At 37.7% G+C, this 15,125-nt stretch overlaps 2 protein-coding genes across 4 annotated transcripts in view; both read right to left on the reverse strand.

Moving 5' to 3' along the window:
- LOC124187151 overlaps positions 1-9,557 on the reverse strand; it is an 86,145-nt gene extending 76,588 nt beyond the window's left edge. The window contains exons 1-4 of one of the 3 annotated variants that reach the window (XM_046579445.1): positions 9,381-9,557; positions 8,994-9,234; positions 8,529-8,780; positions 5,391-5,486 (exon numbers count right to left, since the gene is read on the reverse strand). In XM_046579445.1, the coding sequence (XP_046435401.1) occupies positions 5,446-5,486; positions 8,529-8,780; positions 8,994-9,234; positions 9,381-9,557 (711 nt within the window). In that variant the 3' untranslated portion in view covers positions 5,391-5,445. Of the gene's footprint in view, positions 1-5,390; positions 5,487-7,014; positions 8,781-8,993; positions 9,235-9,380 lie in introns of those variants that run through there. The other 2 variants (XM_046579444.1, XR_006871778.1) reach the window with 2 other exon arrangements.
- Positions 9,558-10,015: 458 nt separating this feature from the next.
- LOC124187147 (bromodomain-containing protein 8-like) lies at positions 10,016-15,073 on the reverse strand. Its single transcript, XM_046579437.1, has 3 exons — positions 14,858-15,073; positions 11,142-14,188; positions 10,016-10,435 (listed from the first exon to the last, which is right to left on the reverse strand). Exons 1-3 carry the CDS (start codon positions 14,874-14,876, stop codon positions 10,253-10,255), a joined length of 3,249 nt encoding a protein of 1,082 aa, XP_046435393.1. The 5' UTR covers positions 14,877-15,073; the 3' UTR covers positions 10,016-10,252.
- Positions 15,074-15,125: the final 52 nt, after the last annotated feature.

Below are 15,125 nucleotides of genomic sequence, written 5' to 3' on the forward strand. Positions count from 1 at the left end.
AATCATCTCCGCTGAATAAAGCTTCGAAAATCTTGCTGCCAAATTTGGATATTGGAATCTTCTTCGATTTGAGTTTTGATTGGTTAGTAAATCGTTCATATCGACGGTAAATTCTAGTGAAAAGATTTACGATTTTGGAAATGAATATCAATATCTATATTCGACACGTGCATCGACGACGTCGACCTTAAGGATGAAAAAAAAAGTTCAAGCTGTTCGTAAGATTTATTTTTCGTCTCAACAGAATTTCTTCGTATAAAATGCAATTCGATTGTTGAACAAGAATCGAGCTAAGCTAATTTCTCATCAAATTTTCACACTTTTGTACACAGTTGTACATACTTCGTGAATACGTTTCGACATACGATAAAAATTGCGGCACTTAATTCAGATCCATCAACAAATTACTGTCGATAAATCACCAAACTGACAGCCAAAAATTATACCAATTATCGCACAAATTGTAACCGTTCAATTCGACACGAGCTTTATAAGTTTCTATCGTTTTTAGACACCTAATATTATATCGTAACTTTATCCGTTGATTGCTCCCCTTGAATAATTAAAGAGGAAAATTCAAGAAGGCTGTAATTACCTTTTTTTTTTTTTTTTTCCTCAAAGACCAATATTTTCCGAGGAAAATAATAATTTTGTATCAACCTTTTCTGATTCTCTTCTTCAATTCTAATGCATCGAAAAAAAACTCCTAAAATAGCGAATATACGACATAGTTTTTAGAGAAATATAGGTTTGTGCAATGATTACACATAAGCTTGCACATTTTCCCGTGGACTGCAACGAATTCAGGATTTAGTCTCATCGTCAGATTTCCCGGCACCCTCGTCATACACACTACATTGTATATACCGAATACATATATGTGTTTATAATACGCGTATACACTGGCAGCAAAGGTAATGAATTAATTCCCATCACGTTTCGGTGGAATTTTGATATATGCAAATGACTCACTCTTGATGGCCCTGCACTCTCTTCGCCGTTCTCTCTGCCCCAAAGTTGACGTATGATTATTATATCTGCTGGATGTGTTACTGTTATATATATATAATTTTATATTTTATCGTAGCTATTTCGGTAATTCGATTTTGTTGCAGCGATAAATTGATGTTATTGACAACTTATTTGATCGAGAAAAATTTGTCAAACTAATTATGGAACAGATTTGACGTTATCTTATAACCATAAAATGTAGTACTGACAAAAATATACACGTAATTGCAGTAAATAGTTATTTGTACCACATATTATTGTAATTTTTATGAAATTTCCTAGTAAATTAATCCGATGAAATTCCTCTCAGTTCTTTTGTCGCGAGTTTAGAAAAATGTCCGAGAAGCAAAAATACCGTCAGACAAGTATTTGAACGAATACGTAACAGTTGAAATAAGCCTCGTTTTATGTGCAAAGAAAGTAATCGAAAATGTGTAAACTAATTTTATGAAAAACCAGTTTCTACATCGTGTATTAATATTTTCCGCTGGACGATGCAATTTCGATTGATCGACAAGATTATACGAAGAGACTTTGAGATTAGGATTAAGGCACGAATTTGGCCGATGTTCTTGGAAAAACTGCTGAGTGTTATTTGCAAAAATTCTTCAAGATAGAACGATTAAATAAATAATCCCTCACCGGATTGCCGCAAACAATTTCTTTACGGACCTTCGTCGATCAGTCTCGAAGGTTTTTAATAGCTTTCTGCGATTTTTTGTCGGCAGTTTTCCGACCCGCCGAAATATCTCCACCCAGGTATATTTTTATTTTATTTTTTTCTATTATTTCAAAAATAATTACCGTTATACGAATTGACAATGTATTGTTTGTAAATACGGCGAAGGTTGGTAATTTGGAGGGAAAAAAAGTCCGGGATAAAAAATGCAAAGTCCCCTCCAGACCGGAAGTGATTTTTTTTTTTTTTTTTTATCGACTTAACTTGTCATACCTTTCGACTAGAAAAAGTGAGGAGGGGGGATTTTATGCTTACATACATTGAACGATCTTATGACTCTGGAATCTATGAATCCGTGAGTATGTGACCTACCAAAGCGGTGGCGATAATGGGAAATCAATTATTCAATATTACTGTGCCAGTCTGTGCGCGGATTTTTGCCCCGCTAACCCTGCTCTTGAATTAATGAATTATGGAGCACAACGTGATCGGATATACAATTTTCGAAAACTATTGAAACTGGAACATTAATCCTGTTGAATCGTTTATTTATTTGTTGATTAGGAAGTTTGAATGGCAAAAAATTGATACCTTTTATTCATTTTAGACACGATTTTTGGCCAATCAAACTACTTGAGAATTTAAAAATCCTGAGTTGGGAACGTAAACGTTAGGATTTTCGTTTAAACTAACGATGCGGAATGTTAAAGTGTACGCTGATTTTATCAACAATTATTTCAAGATTATCCAACATCGATTTGTAACTAAACTTTGACCTCTTGCCTGAGGATATATATTAAATATATACATTATAATCTTGAAATTTAATCTTATCTGCGGTAATTTAATGGCGCTAAAGCTGCATTCGTGCATGAAAGAATTTGCATTAAAAATGCTTGAAGGACTTTCAACATTAAGTATCACATTTTCGCACGAGAAAACCATGATTGTTCATAATTTTATTCGTTATAGTTACAAGATTTTACGTAAAATTTTTCAGTATGTACGTTACAGTAAAAGTTTAATTATCGTTCGAATTGAAAGAAAATGTGTTACAAGTAACTATTTAGCGTGATTATAATTGTTAATGATAAATTTTCTGTTTATTAACAGGTCATTAGAATCAACTCATTGTCGTACTAGCATCAAATCATCGCAACAGTAGAAATCTCAGTATGTAACGGACTTTTTCATTCGTCTGATATTTCCTGAGCATGTGGAATACAAGTGTAAACGAGTATCTGCATGGGAAATTTTTCTTTTTTTTTTCTTTGCCAAACACATGCTAATACAGCGGACGGATCCTCCGCTTGAATTGTTCAACCTTCAGTCCCGCATAAACCAGACCCTTATACTGTAAGCCCATGGCAAACAGCAAGAGCGTGAGGATCTTAAGGTGACGGAAGATGTTTTCGTGGACAAGGATCTTAACCATCCGATGGTGGAGGAAATATTGAATATCTGATATCGTGGGAATGAATATTTAGGCGAACGACAATATTAATATTCATTACATGCGTTAAAATTAACTCCAACGTGAATTTGGAGACATGAAGAGAGCGAGCAAGAGAGAGAGAGAGAGAGAGAGAGCTGTGATATAATAGCAATAAATCAGAGCAATGCCAATGATTTGAAGAAAGATAGGCACAACGTGATTCTTTCGGAAATAATAAATCAATCTTCTGTCTTACAAGTCAAGCATATATGAGGTATACCTATAAGATATTATAGACGTAAAGTGCGTGCGGGTTGAAATCTATATTCTACACCCGATACACGTTTATCATGCAAACTGTTATAAATCATCGTCCACTATGCTAAAGTTCGATCTGCTACCTATAAAGTCAAACAAAAATAAGTCGACCATGCATTTATTTCAACCAGTCATGATGTATTACATAAACGCATCGATGAGCTCCGTGGGGTGCCTAAAAGGGCGCTATTTGTCGAAGCTAGTGGGAACACAGCCGAGCTTAAAGACTCCCAAAGAAGCTATAATAAATGCCCCTCAATTTAGAGGCTCTCTACCCTTTGTCTGTTTTTTTTTCTCTCTTTATATCGTTCTATTTTTTTTTTTTTTTTCCGGCACATTTATTTATAGTTTTTAAAGAGCAGAATAAACGCTGTTACGTGGACATACGTTTATACCGAGAGGTTCTCTTTGAAGGACCTGCTCGACAATTGAAACTTGTCTAGTTTACACGCGTAGCCAACTGGGCGAAAAAGTTACTAGCATGGTAGGCAGAGTGACCGATGCGTAGTGGATGGCAGTGGCGCCGTGACCCGGCCATTCCTATTACGAGAGAGGTTATGGTCGACTGTCACTTGTCAATCGATCGATTTTAGGGAGATTGGTCTTGTCAGCGAACGTTTACTTCATGCTGCGAGAATAGGTGTCAGAAAATCAAGATTAAGGAGTGGAAAAGGAAGGATATGCTCGTAGCGCGTACGATTCAACTTTGTCAATTTCGATTGGCTGACATATTCATTCTCGAAGCCTGAAACAAACTTTGTCCGACAATAAAAAATTCTCTAGAATCGATCGGTTGGCAAGTGACAACTCTGACTAGCATGGGTGCGTTTCGATATTATCTCCCATTGCTGTCAACAGTCTTTTATCTCTTTTGCGCTGCCAAGTTCGCGAGTAGCATTGCCTCTGTCCTAGGGAGTTTTTACCGTTTCAAGCTAATTTAGGAACGCCCCTCTAGATAGTAACATTTTTACGAAGTTGGCTACGCATATAAACTAGACAAGTTGCAATTGCCGAGGAGGTCTTTTCGAAAAGAACTCTCCGTATTTAAATGCGCCGGAAATTGGCTACGTGGTAAATGACTTAATTCCATGGTGTAATTAGTTAATTAGCATCTGCACTTCGCTGCTTAGATTATGTGTACAAATTGCTTTCAAATTAATTACACCCAGCAGGGTTAGCTGAGTGAAAATTATCCTAGACGACAATATGGCTTAACGAAATGTCGGTGAATGTTTCGTACCGTGTAATATACTGTGATGAAAGAACACCCCAAATCCCTGTACATCATCGTTATTGGCACAGAAGATTTCTCTCGGCATCAATATGTGTTTGAACAAAATAAAAAAAAACAAAAAAAAATACTACAAAAGTGTTCATTTTTCTTCGGGTCAAAATTTGACCTATTTTTTTTATAATTTATTGAAAATTCTTCTGTCATATGAATCGCTGTTTATACCTTTATCATACGTGGATTACAATATTTGACGAATATTTTTACATTTTTACAACACCTGCATGTTATACCTAGACTTATCACACTGTTGCTGCAAGTGATTGCGCAGGTCACCGACGCACTGATAATATCCAATCTATAAATCACGTTGTTTGCCTGCTTAAAAGATTACCGTTTGTACTATGCGTTATCAAACGAAATATTAATTCCATGAAAGTGCAAGAGTCGCAAGCTGCGATATGTATGTATATACATATCCTACGTACAAAATAATTCGAAAGCATATTTTTTTTTTTTTGTTAGAATGAGATCTTTTATGTTCTGATTAAACTCTCAATCGCATTACATAAGCAGATTTTTGTTCTGTATAGAAAAATCAGTATAGCCGAGAAATCGATTGACCTAAAATATCGAATAATAACAGAGCTATGAAAAATGTCTACTCTCCTTCAAACTAACGACAAGATATTTAAATTGCCGGTTCTTGTACTTACAGAATTCTAGTTTCCGCTGAAATTCCCTGAATGATCGTCTGACGTCGTTGCTCAACTAAGGCTGACTCATGATCACGTCCGAGTTTGAAGTTGATCCTATGAACATAAAATTCATCTATTTGAATCTTATTGAACTGGTTTCGGAAATGTGTAACAAAAAATTGACAAAGGCAAATGCGCACTGATGAGAGTAGTTTCAGTTATTATGATTATTTAAAAATTCTAGTAAAATGATTACAGTGATAATAATAACTGTTTAAATATTGTTTGAATTACAAAAAAAAATAGCACAAGTTACTGTTTGAAGTGATTACAATTTTTGATTTATTAGAACATTAAATCTGTTCATTCAATTTTTCACATATTTTCAGTCAAACAAGATCCTAACATCAGTTGATCGCTACACCAACACAAAATTGTCGTTACATAGTAACAGAAAAAAATATAGTATCAAGTATACCATTATCAAAGAAAACTTTCTGCTCACAGATGTAAAAAAATAATTTTCAGTTAGTGCCGCGTAGAAAAATATCTTTCGGTTCCGGGAAAAATTGAATACAGTTCAGGACTGTAAGGTGTGACCGCAATTGGAATTTTCTCTTGTGTTTCGTGCGAGAGAGCGCAGCTGTCTCTATGCCATTAGTCGAATACTCCGACGTAATTAGCGGCATAGACACGGGCATGGGAAACGTATTCCATAAGTATAAGGGTGTGAAATTACGCGGATGTATACAAAGCTGTGCAGTAGTTGTTGATTTATTTCGTGATAGCAACAACAGCAGCCGCGTATAGTTGTAACGAGATAAACTCACAGCTGCGGGAAGACTTAAGACTAGGTTAGGTTTCGCCGGGAGAAAATTAATCTCCGCCATATTAAAATATCTCGTTGATATATGTATACGGAGTTTATGACGTCACTGGGAAGTTTTCAACAAGCAAAAGGTGCCTTTATATACCTTTACGCGGAGTAAATATACCCATCAACCGACCCCATATCGCGAAATGTACTAATTATATACCTAGGGTACACCATATTTCCTCTAGTTTTAATTATGTAGGTAGGCCTGATGGTAATAAGATCGGCGATATAAGTTGGGCAGCTTTGTTACACAAACTTCACTCGTTACAGCATCGCTGCAAGTTTGATCTTACAATATAACCTTTCACAAGTAATTAACTTTCATCGATTAAAAGGAGGAAGTAAAAAAATTATAACGAATTCGGGAAGAAATTAATCACTACATTTGTGAGCTGCGAAGTTGTTTGCAAAAAATATACAGAAATAGAAGACATTCGAATTACAAACAAAAGCTTAGGTATCGATTCTACGTATCGAAAGGTATCGACCTTTTTTTTCAAACTAACAGTTCGTTCCTATTCACTTTATAACCGCTCATTTTATTCAAAAGACTATTTTCTACAAAATCACTGACACACATTTTCTTTTTTTTCAGCAGTCAATTCAATATTTACATATTTTATTGGTCGTAATAAATATCAAAATACAATGTTATAAAATTAAGTAGTCAACGATGCCAACATAATAAAAAAAAAGTGTTTTTGCGAATTTAACGAAAATAGTCTTCGTGAGTGAAATGAACGACAGTTAAGTAAAATCGAACGAATCTACCAGATTTTCAACAATTTTAAAGCATTTTGAAATGAAGCATCGATATCTAAGCTTTTCTCTATATATTTCTGTATTTTCAAAGGTAGCTTCGCAGCTTAAGACTGTGATGATTTGATAAAGGCTCATTGTACGATCATCTCGTGATAAAATTAATAAAAAGTATATCTATTTTGGATTAACCAACTTCCTCAAGTTCTGAAAGTATTATGAACGCTTTTTCAAATATTTCGTTTAAAGTAAGGTGTATCGCCGCACTTTTGGCCAATTATATATCCCATTATTACAATGTATAAAGTTTAGTATATTCCACATAATTTTCGTCAATTTCATCCCAGCGGCGCTTCATATATTCGAGATCGCCTCGTTTTCTTACAAACACTGTTTTCGAATTCGATAGATGAACAGGCAATAGGCACCTAATGGGGTTCAGGCAGACTGCAGGAAGTTAATATTTTTTCTCCCCGTCATAAAAGGTAGCTCCATAATATCACCTTACGGTTTTACCTTCTTTTTTTAAATTTTTTTCCCTGAATCTTCACTTGTATTCATCATTCTCCTGTATTAAGCACTTTTTTTATTACTATTCTCAAAACGCATTCTATTACACCATATTACCGTAATTATTTCGTGATACAAATCTACTCATCAAAAACGTATAAATGAATAAACATATTATAAAACTGTATAAATATGTATAAGCCAGTGCAAAAATCTTCAGACATTAATTTATTTTACGAGCTGACTTCGGTCGGAATAAAGTTCGCGCCCCGTTGGAAAATGAAAAGGCGTTAATTAAAAGTCAGAAGTAAGCTGTCGCAACAGTCTCGTATCTCTGCAATCGTGCTGATGGGTTCTTAATCAGCTTTATCTCACTTCCGAGCTGGATTTCTCAGTACTAACGATAAATTGCGAAGCTTATTTTTTATCCCACCAGCCATTCTAGAACTAATTAAAAAATCTCAGAATATTGGAGGTTGTTGGACATTTAGTATAATAAAATATTCTTCGGTATAATCACACTTAATGGCATTAAATACCGACAATTGGCAAGCCGTGGTTATAATAATCACGAATACTGACAGTCGTTCAGGTGTGCTTAACGGATACAGTCAAGATGGAGAATAGAATCTAATGTATCGATCGTCGGTAACGTAAATTAAAGTAGATAGTTTTGAATTTCGATTTCAAGAATGAAAATACACGTTACATATTTCCAATAATCTGTCACAGAGCGACATTTAGCAAATGGAATTTTTTTTGACAATCGTTTGTTACAAGTATGCAATAAGATTGCGTTCTCATCGTCACTTGCGGTTCCATATTTTACAATTTTTTTTTTTTTTTGTTCTTCTAAATTTACCATTAATCACAGTTTAGGCTTTTTCTCAACTTTTCACTGTCAAGATTTCTAAAATTTTACTTGCGCTTCGATTTTGACGGTGGGCAAAATTTTTGCTCCTTGTATTCATCATTATCTATCAACTCGGTTGTTCGAGGTACGTTATTACCATGAGGACAAGATGACTGTGTTTGACTTTTGCGTCTTCTGGATTTAATTCGCAATACCGAAGTGCCCGGGGTTTTTATTTGTCTTCTAGAATTTGGACAGTGTAATCCAGATGCTAAATTACAACCGATGACTTTTACATCAAAAGGTGGTCTTGACGCGGAAGCCTTAACGGTTGGACGATTGCTTAGTTCTCTGGATTTTTTAGTCAAGGGTGAACCTTGCTCTTGATTGCATCTCCGTCTTCTATGTGCTAGAAGTTTCAAACAGTCGTTTCAAAATATGACGTCATCACGGAATTTCGGCCATGATTAGTTTTCAACTTTCACTGTGTAAAGAGAAATTGAACTACAAATTTCCTTTCTCTTTTCACCAAGTATCGAATTAGGAAACAATTCTTTGAATGACATCAATACCCTGGAGTTTGCATGCTTCATCAATACATCTGTAATAGCATGAAATTTACCACCGTGACTGATCGGTGACATAATTTTCATACGAATGCCCGGATCAGAGTTGGAGCTGGATGATTGACGAAGAAGAGATCTGCTCCTTTTACGAATAGCAACTCGATTTCTGTATGCCACACTGCGTCTCCTCCTCTGCTTGCAAACCAAACGCAGCCTTGACTCGGAACCGCTCAATTCGTCTTCGGCCCAAAATTGACGGTCAGTATCGTCGGCTGTTGGTGGCATTGGCAGTGCTGGCTTTGACAATAACTCTGATGAACGATCATTACAGATTTCTATAGCTAATGACAAATTTCATGTACGAAAAATCGATTTGGAGGAATTGAAAGTAAGAAACTAAAGTTGTAATTGCTACAGTTTGATTATTTGAAAAACAAACTTACTGCTTCTCCGGATGTTCCTGGTACGGGAAATCTCTTCTCATTGATGTTTAAGTGCGCCATCATTGCATACGTGATAGGAGCGACACGTACAAAGTTGTTGTAGACCCCCTGTTGAAGTTCTTCTTCTTCGGAGCTGCAGATTGCCTTTTTACAATCTCCTCTAGCATGGTCACCCATATCTCAGAATATATTTATTAAACAATTGTTCGCTACTGTAGAAACTTTATTTTCGGTTTTCAGTCATTAGTAAGAGAAACTTGTGAATTTTGACATGTCCTAGAATCATCTTATAGTCTGCCAAAATCAGTATTCAAGAATAATTTCTGTTGATTCTTTTTTTTTTCACTGCTTCATGAATTGTGACATTTGTGGTCACAAAACTATGAAGGGTGTTCGATATGTAGAGATGGAATTTCTTCACTTCACAATTACCTCGTTCCGTTTTAGAAGCATTCGATGCAATAGAAAAAATCACGAAAATCGTTGGCCAGAACTCGAATCAATGTAAGTACGCTTTCATAATTTTCACAAGTATTGAAATAATTGAAATATCCATGGTTCATATTAATGAGGAAAAATCCTTTTTCGACGGCTGATATCAGAATATTATGAATCAATAAAAAATGTAACACAAGTTGTGGAGATAATTCTTCTATATTATGGTATATACAGCTGTGACATATTGTCCATGAGGCGTATTACACTTTAACACCTTGCAATACTGTGGACAGTGCAATTTTCCCGATAATGTTTTTGTACCTTCAATCGGCCGCAAGCTATCAACTTTGTCCACAAGTTGGTGAAAGGAATTTCAACACGATATACGTGAAATATTATCAAGCAACAGATCGGCACTTGACTGTTTGAACGTATTAATCGTTCTCCGATTTTCTTCGTTTCTTAGTGCGTGCACTGTCAGAGTCATGTGGGCTAGGAGTTATGTGACTTCTTTTTCGCTGCGGTTTTGCAGACGAATCGCCAAAATCGCTACTACTGCTAGCAGCTGTTCTTGTTTCTCTTCTAAACGGTCCCTCGCCGGTGACTTGTACTAATATCTGTCGAAAGGCAAAATAAAGCACTAAATCAGTGATCTCAAGTTTCCAGGCTTCAAATAAAAATGATTCATGGCGTGGGTTACTCCCGTGCCAAATCCAAGTCAGAGATACATGCACAGATATACTACCGTGTTGAGTGTTATGGCTGACTGCCAAGCATTAGTCTATTCAATATTTGTCAGTTGTAAAGATAAGTCATTTTCTTATTTTTGACCGAGAAGAGACTTTGCAAGATATTTGTTTAAACTGAATATTTACATCTGGAATTGAATTTATCGCCGTTGATTGGAATGCTGTACGACACGTACTGATTTTAAAGAACAAATCCTCTTTTGAAACTTTCTTTTGATTCTAAGTATTTTCTCTCTTCTGGAATAGCATAATATAGGTAACTCGTACTCTCAATTACTTCGCATAGTTATGCATCATTCCACATTAAACTTGACAACATCGCAACACCCTTCGAAATTTTTTTTTCCGGCAAAATGGCGACCATTTGAAGTTGAGATTCGATTTTTCACTCATTGTTGATCATTTTTTTTATTCAATAAAGAAACAAAACTCGAATGTTGAGAATAGAGAATTGTAGAGATATAAATCCCCAAAATTTACCTGCTTTTGCAGCTGTCTGCTCGTATATATCTATATCCCCTTAAGCTTTGACTAATACCAAAAACAGGTTAATACAATATTTTTGTAAACACACCTGCATGTGTTGCAAGCATTCTTCTTGCATGGAAACAGCCATTTTGTAGACAAATGTATCTTGTTTGTTGTACATAATGGCGTTTTGGAACATCAGCATAACGTCTCGCTGGAAGTGCATTGTAGACCTGATGGTTCCATTGTCAATGTTCTTTTTAATGGTTGACAAATCCATAGGACGGAAAATGACCGAATGATAACCCGGCGCTTGATCTTCCGTGATGGGCCTCAGAAATACAGACGCATATTTGTGTGTGACCAGTCTATTAAATACCAACATAACAGCTTTCTTCCAAGCACGGTAATCGGCGCCCTCCCCACTTCCTTCATTCTCTGGTTCACTGTCTATTGTAACAACCGGCCTCTTGGAGTAGGTTTTCATGGTGCGACCACCACTCAATTTACTCAACGAAGATTCCTCCTCGTCAAGGTCTCCATCGTCTGCGATTCCAGTGACCGGCTCTTTTTTGACATCTGGTTCAGGTTCCAAGGTTTCTTTTATTTCCGGTTTATCCTCTGGCATTTCATTGTCTCTTGCCACCTCGTCGTTCTTCTCCGTAACAGATTCTGCATCAATTTCGACTTTAATTTTGTTTTGTTCTTCTGCTTCCATAGTTTTCTCAATAACCGTTTTCTCTGCCTCCTCTTTCAATGTTGACTCTTCGGTCTTCGTGGGCTCCGGAACATCTGCTGCTTCTTCTTTCACAACCTCCACAGCTTCCGGTATAGCAGGAGGATTTGGGTCAGTCCCTGATACGCCGCCTACCTCTGCCTCCTTGTCGTTGACTTGATGAACTATCACGTCGATAGAGTCTTTAAAGCTCTCCTTCTTGTCTTCTTCCTTTTCCATTTCTTCCGAAACATTGTCCTTGGACTCAGTTGTTGATTCGTCCATGACGATTGGCACGTTCTCGGTGACTTTTACCACCACATCAGGTTCCTCCTCGGTTGAAACGGTGGATTCCTCAGGACACGACTCGAAAGTGTCCACCATATCTGATACCTGTTCTTGCGGAGGTGTTTTGTCCTTGTTTTGCGACCCTTGCGAACTTTCATCATCTTCTAAAATCAGACTTATGTCCTGAGATTTCTCCGCTTCCTCTGCACTAGCTCCGTCATTTGAAGTTTCGGACGATACACTGGCGGGCGCTGCCTCAGCCGATTTGTCTTGTGGGTCCCCGGTTATCTCAGCAAGATCCATTTCCAGTTGATCTATTTGCGGTTCTTGTTTAATCTCCGATTCCTGAACAGGCTCTTTCTCATCACTTGTACTGTCGCTTGTTGTATCCTTCTCAGCTTCGATGAGGTCAGTTTCTTCCTTTATCTCGTCTTCCGTCACCTCCGGTGTGGCACTCTTCTCCATATTCCGGTCTTCCGACCCTTTTGTGTCCGTCGGCGTGTTTTCGTTGCTTTCAGACTCTTTACCTTCGCTTTTGGGACTCAACTCCACTTCTTCGGTAGTATCGTCTCCTTCATAAGGGGAATTCCGAAGTTCCTCTGCTAACGATTCGTTACCCATGTTTTCCTCATCCGCATCCCCAGCCTCTGATTTGGTTTTCTCCTCAACCTTCGGCGATTGGCAAGTGACCATTATTTTCGACTCCGTAGATTCTACAGCTACAGTTCCAATGATTTCTGCGATATTTGACGTGCTTGAATCGATATCTTCTATTGCTAGTTCACTTTCAGGTGAATCCGACAATGATACTGGCTCATCGACGTTACGAGGTTCTGGACGAGGTTTCGGGCGAGGTTCGGGACGCTTTGAGACAGTTTCTTGAACCGTTTGTACAGTCAATGGTTCCACAACAGTGGCCGTGGGTGGAGTCTCGTTCGTTCTTGGGCTTGAAGTGATCTCCTCTTTGATCAGCTCCTCAATATCTCCAATGATTTCGTTTATTTCGTCTTTGTCAATAACGTCGGCCATTATATCCTTCCCAATAACTTCGTCTATATGGTCTATTATCTGTACCATACTCTCTGTTACCGGGATATTCTTAGATACAGATACCGGCGGTGGAGGATTGATTACTTGCAAAACGCCTTCGGATGTTGACGGTGCGTTGGTTGGTAGAGAAGAATGAATTTCGGGAGGCATACTAAGCTGCGTTGTTACCGTAGAGGACGGTTGCAAGTTTGGTAACGGTCCTCGCTGTGGATTTGCCGGCAATTCCAAAAGCATAGAAAGCGTTGGCGCACCAGCTGAAGGTCTTTCGGGTGGCGCGTTTGCTATTGCGGTAGAGACCAACTGCTGCAATTGGGAAGAAACGTTTTGTGCCAGACCACGATCTAGCTGGGAACTCGGGACCTTTGGACTCGAAACTAGGAGACTGGCTATGGTAGGGGAGCTAGCTTTTGTTGGCGTCGGTGGTGTTTGTACTTGAGTCGTTGGGCTGGTGGACTTTAATAAGCTTGTCAGGAGCGGCGATCTGCCCCCTCGTTTCTTTTCATCCTCGTCATTATTCGATGACTCCGATACAGAAGCATCGTGGTTTTCCATCACACTGTCTACCGCTTTTCGTTGTACAGGTGGTGGCGGTGTTATCATAGATTCTTGCTTCTGTTGTCGTTTGGTTAGCCATGCGGCGTACGCTCTGACTTTTTGCTCCTGTTCCCGCTCTTCTTGTTCGATGACTTGCCACATTTTCTGCAGCTTATCGTCGGATAAGGGGCCGCATTTTAAAAGGTTTACTTCCGCTTTGAGCTGTTGATATTCGTCTCTTTGAAACGCAAGAATTTGTTTCAGTTCCGCAATTCTTTCCTGTGTTAATCTATTCACTATGGATTCAGCTTGCGTTTCTCCGCTCTCCCTTTTTTTCCTTTTCGGAGTATCCGCTGTTTCCAACAAGTGTGAATATTGAACGGCACAAGACTTTTGAGAAAACCAATCAGGTGGTCGCAATGCTTCTTTTTCAGCAAACGGCTCCAATGATTCGGACACGGCCTTCCAATTCTGAACATTCTCCCCAGAATACAATACGCTTGCAGCCAAGCATAGCTGCTCTCTTGTGCTCCATGTATCGTACGGAACACGTTTTACTTTCATCCCTACGATTGCAATAATTTATTAATAGTTGAGGAATAATCATCTCTGGAGACTTCCATGCAAGAACAGCAATCCATTTAAGTAAGCTCGGCAAGTATCTCCAAAAATAAATTGTACTTTCAAGCATGTCTCCAATGATTATCATGTTTAATTTCTTACATAGATACATTGATTCTCTGCAGTGATGATTGGCAATGCTTTAGAAATACAAGAAAAACTTGTTGGTGTGTGAAAATTAGAGATTTAAAAATTTTGTTTCCAAAATATGTGTGAGTAAAAAAACTGAAAGGAGAAATGGTTGTCTATAACTACGGCTTGAACCTGGAAAATATAAAGATTCTCGAAACATCAGTCCAATTTGGAATACAGTTAAAAATAAAAGCTTGGTAAAGTCGTATCAATCGCCTTTGTCATCCAATTCGAATGATATTGTGGTTATGTTTGCAATACACAAATAAAATCGGTTTCGCGTGGAAATCTCCATCTGTAAATTTAGTCTAAATGATTTCGGAGAAACAAATACTAGGATTAATCAGTGTTTTGTGACAAATAAAACCGTGAAATCACCGTACACAGTTGAATAATAAGTCGTTTGTGTACTCTAACCTAAAAACTGTGAGTAAACCAAACGGCAAAATTAGTGAATATACAGAGTCTAGGCGATAACTTACTGTCCTGTGCAGATGCCATGTTGCTACTAGTTGTTCTTACATGTGTGTCTCATTAACAATTCACTGAGTTTCTTGGTCATTCATGTTTTGATACAAAGCGTACCGCAATTCTCGTTCAGTTTCGTGCACTTCTCAGTTTTCATTTACCACCGGGAAATACAATACACTAATGCAACCACACAGAATACAGCCCAGTGCTGAAGTTGCGCAGACTGATGCGCAAGAACTCTGTAGGACAGAGAGAGAGAGAGCCAATGGTCGACTTGAT

The sequence above is a fragment of the Neodiprion fabricii genome, chromosome 7, assembly GCF_021155785.1.
Source record: "Neodiprion fabricii isolate iyNeoFabr1 chromosome 7, iyNeoFabr1.1, whole genome shotgun sequence".
In the NCBI taxonomy this organism is placed as follows: domain Eukaryota; kingdom Metazoa; phylum Arthropoda; class Insecta; order Hymenoptera; family Diprionidae; genus Neodiprion; species Neodiprion fabricii.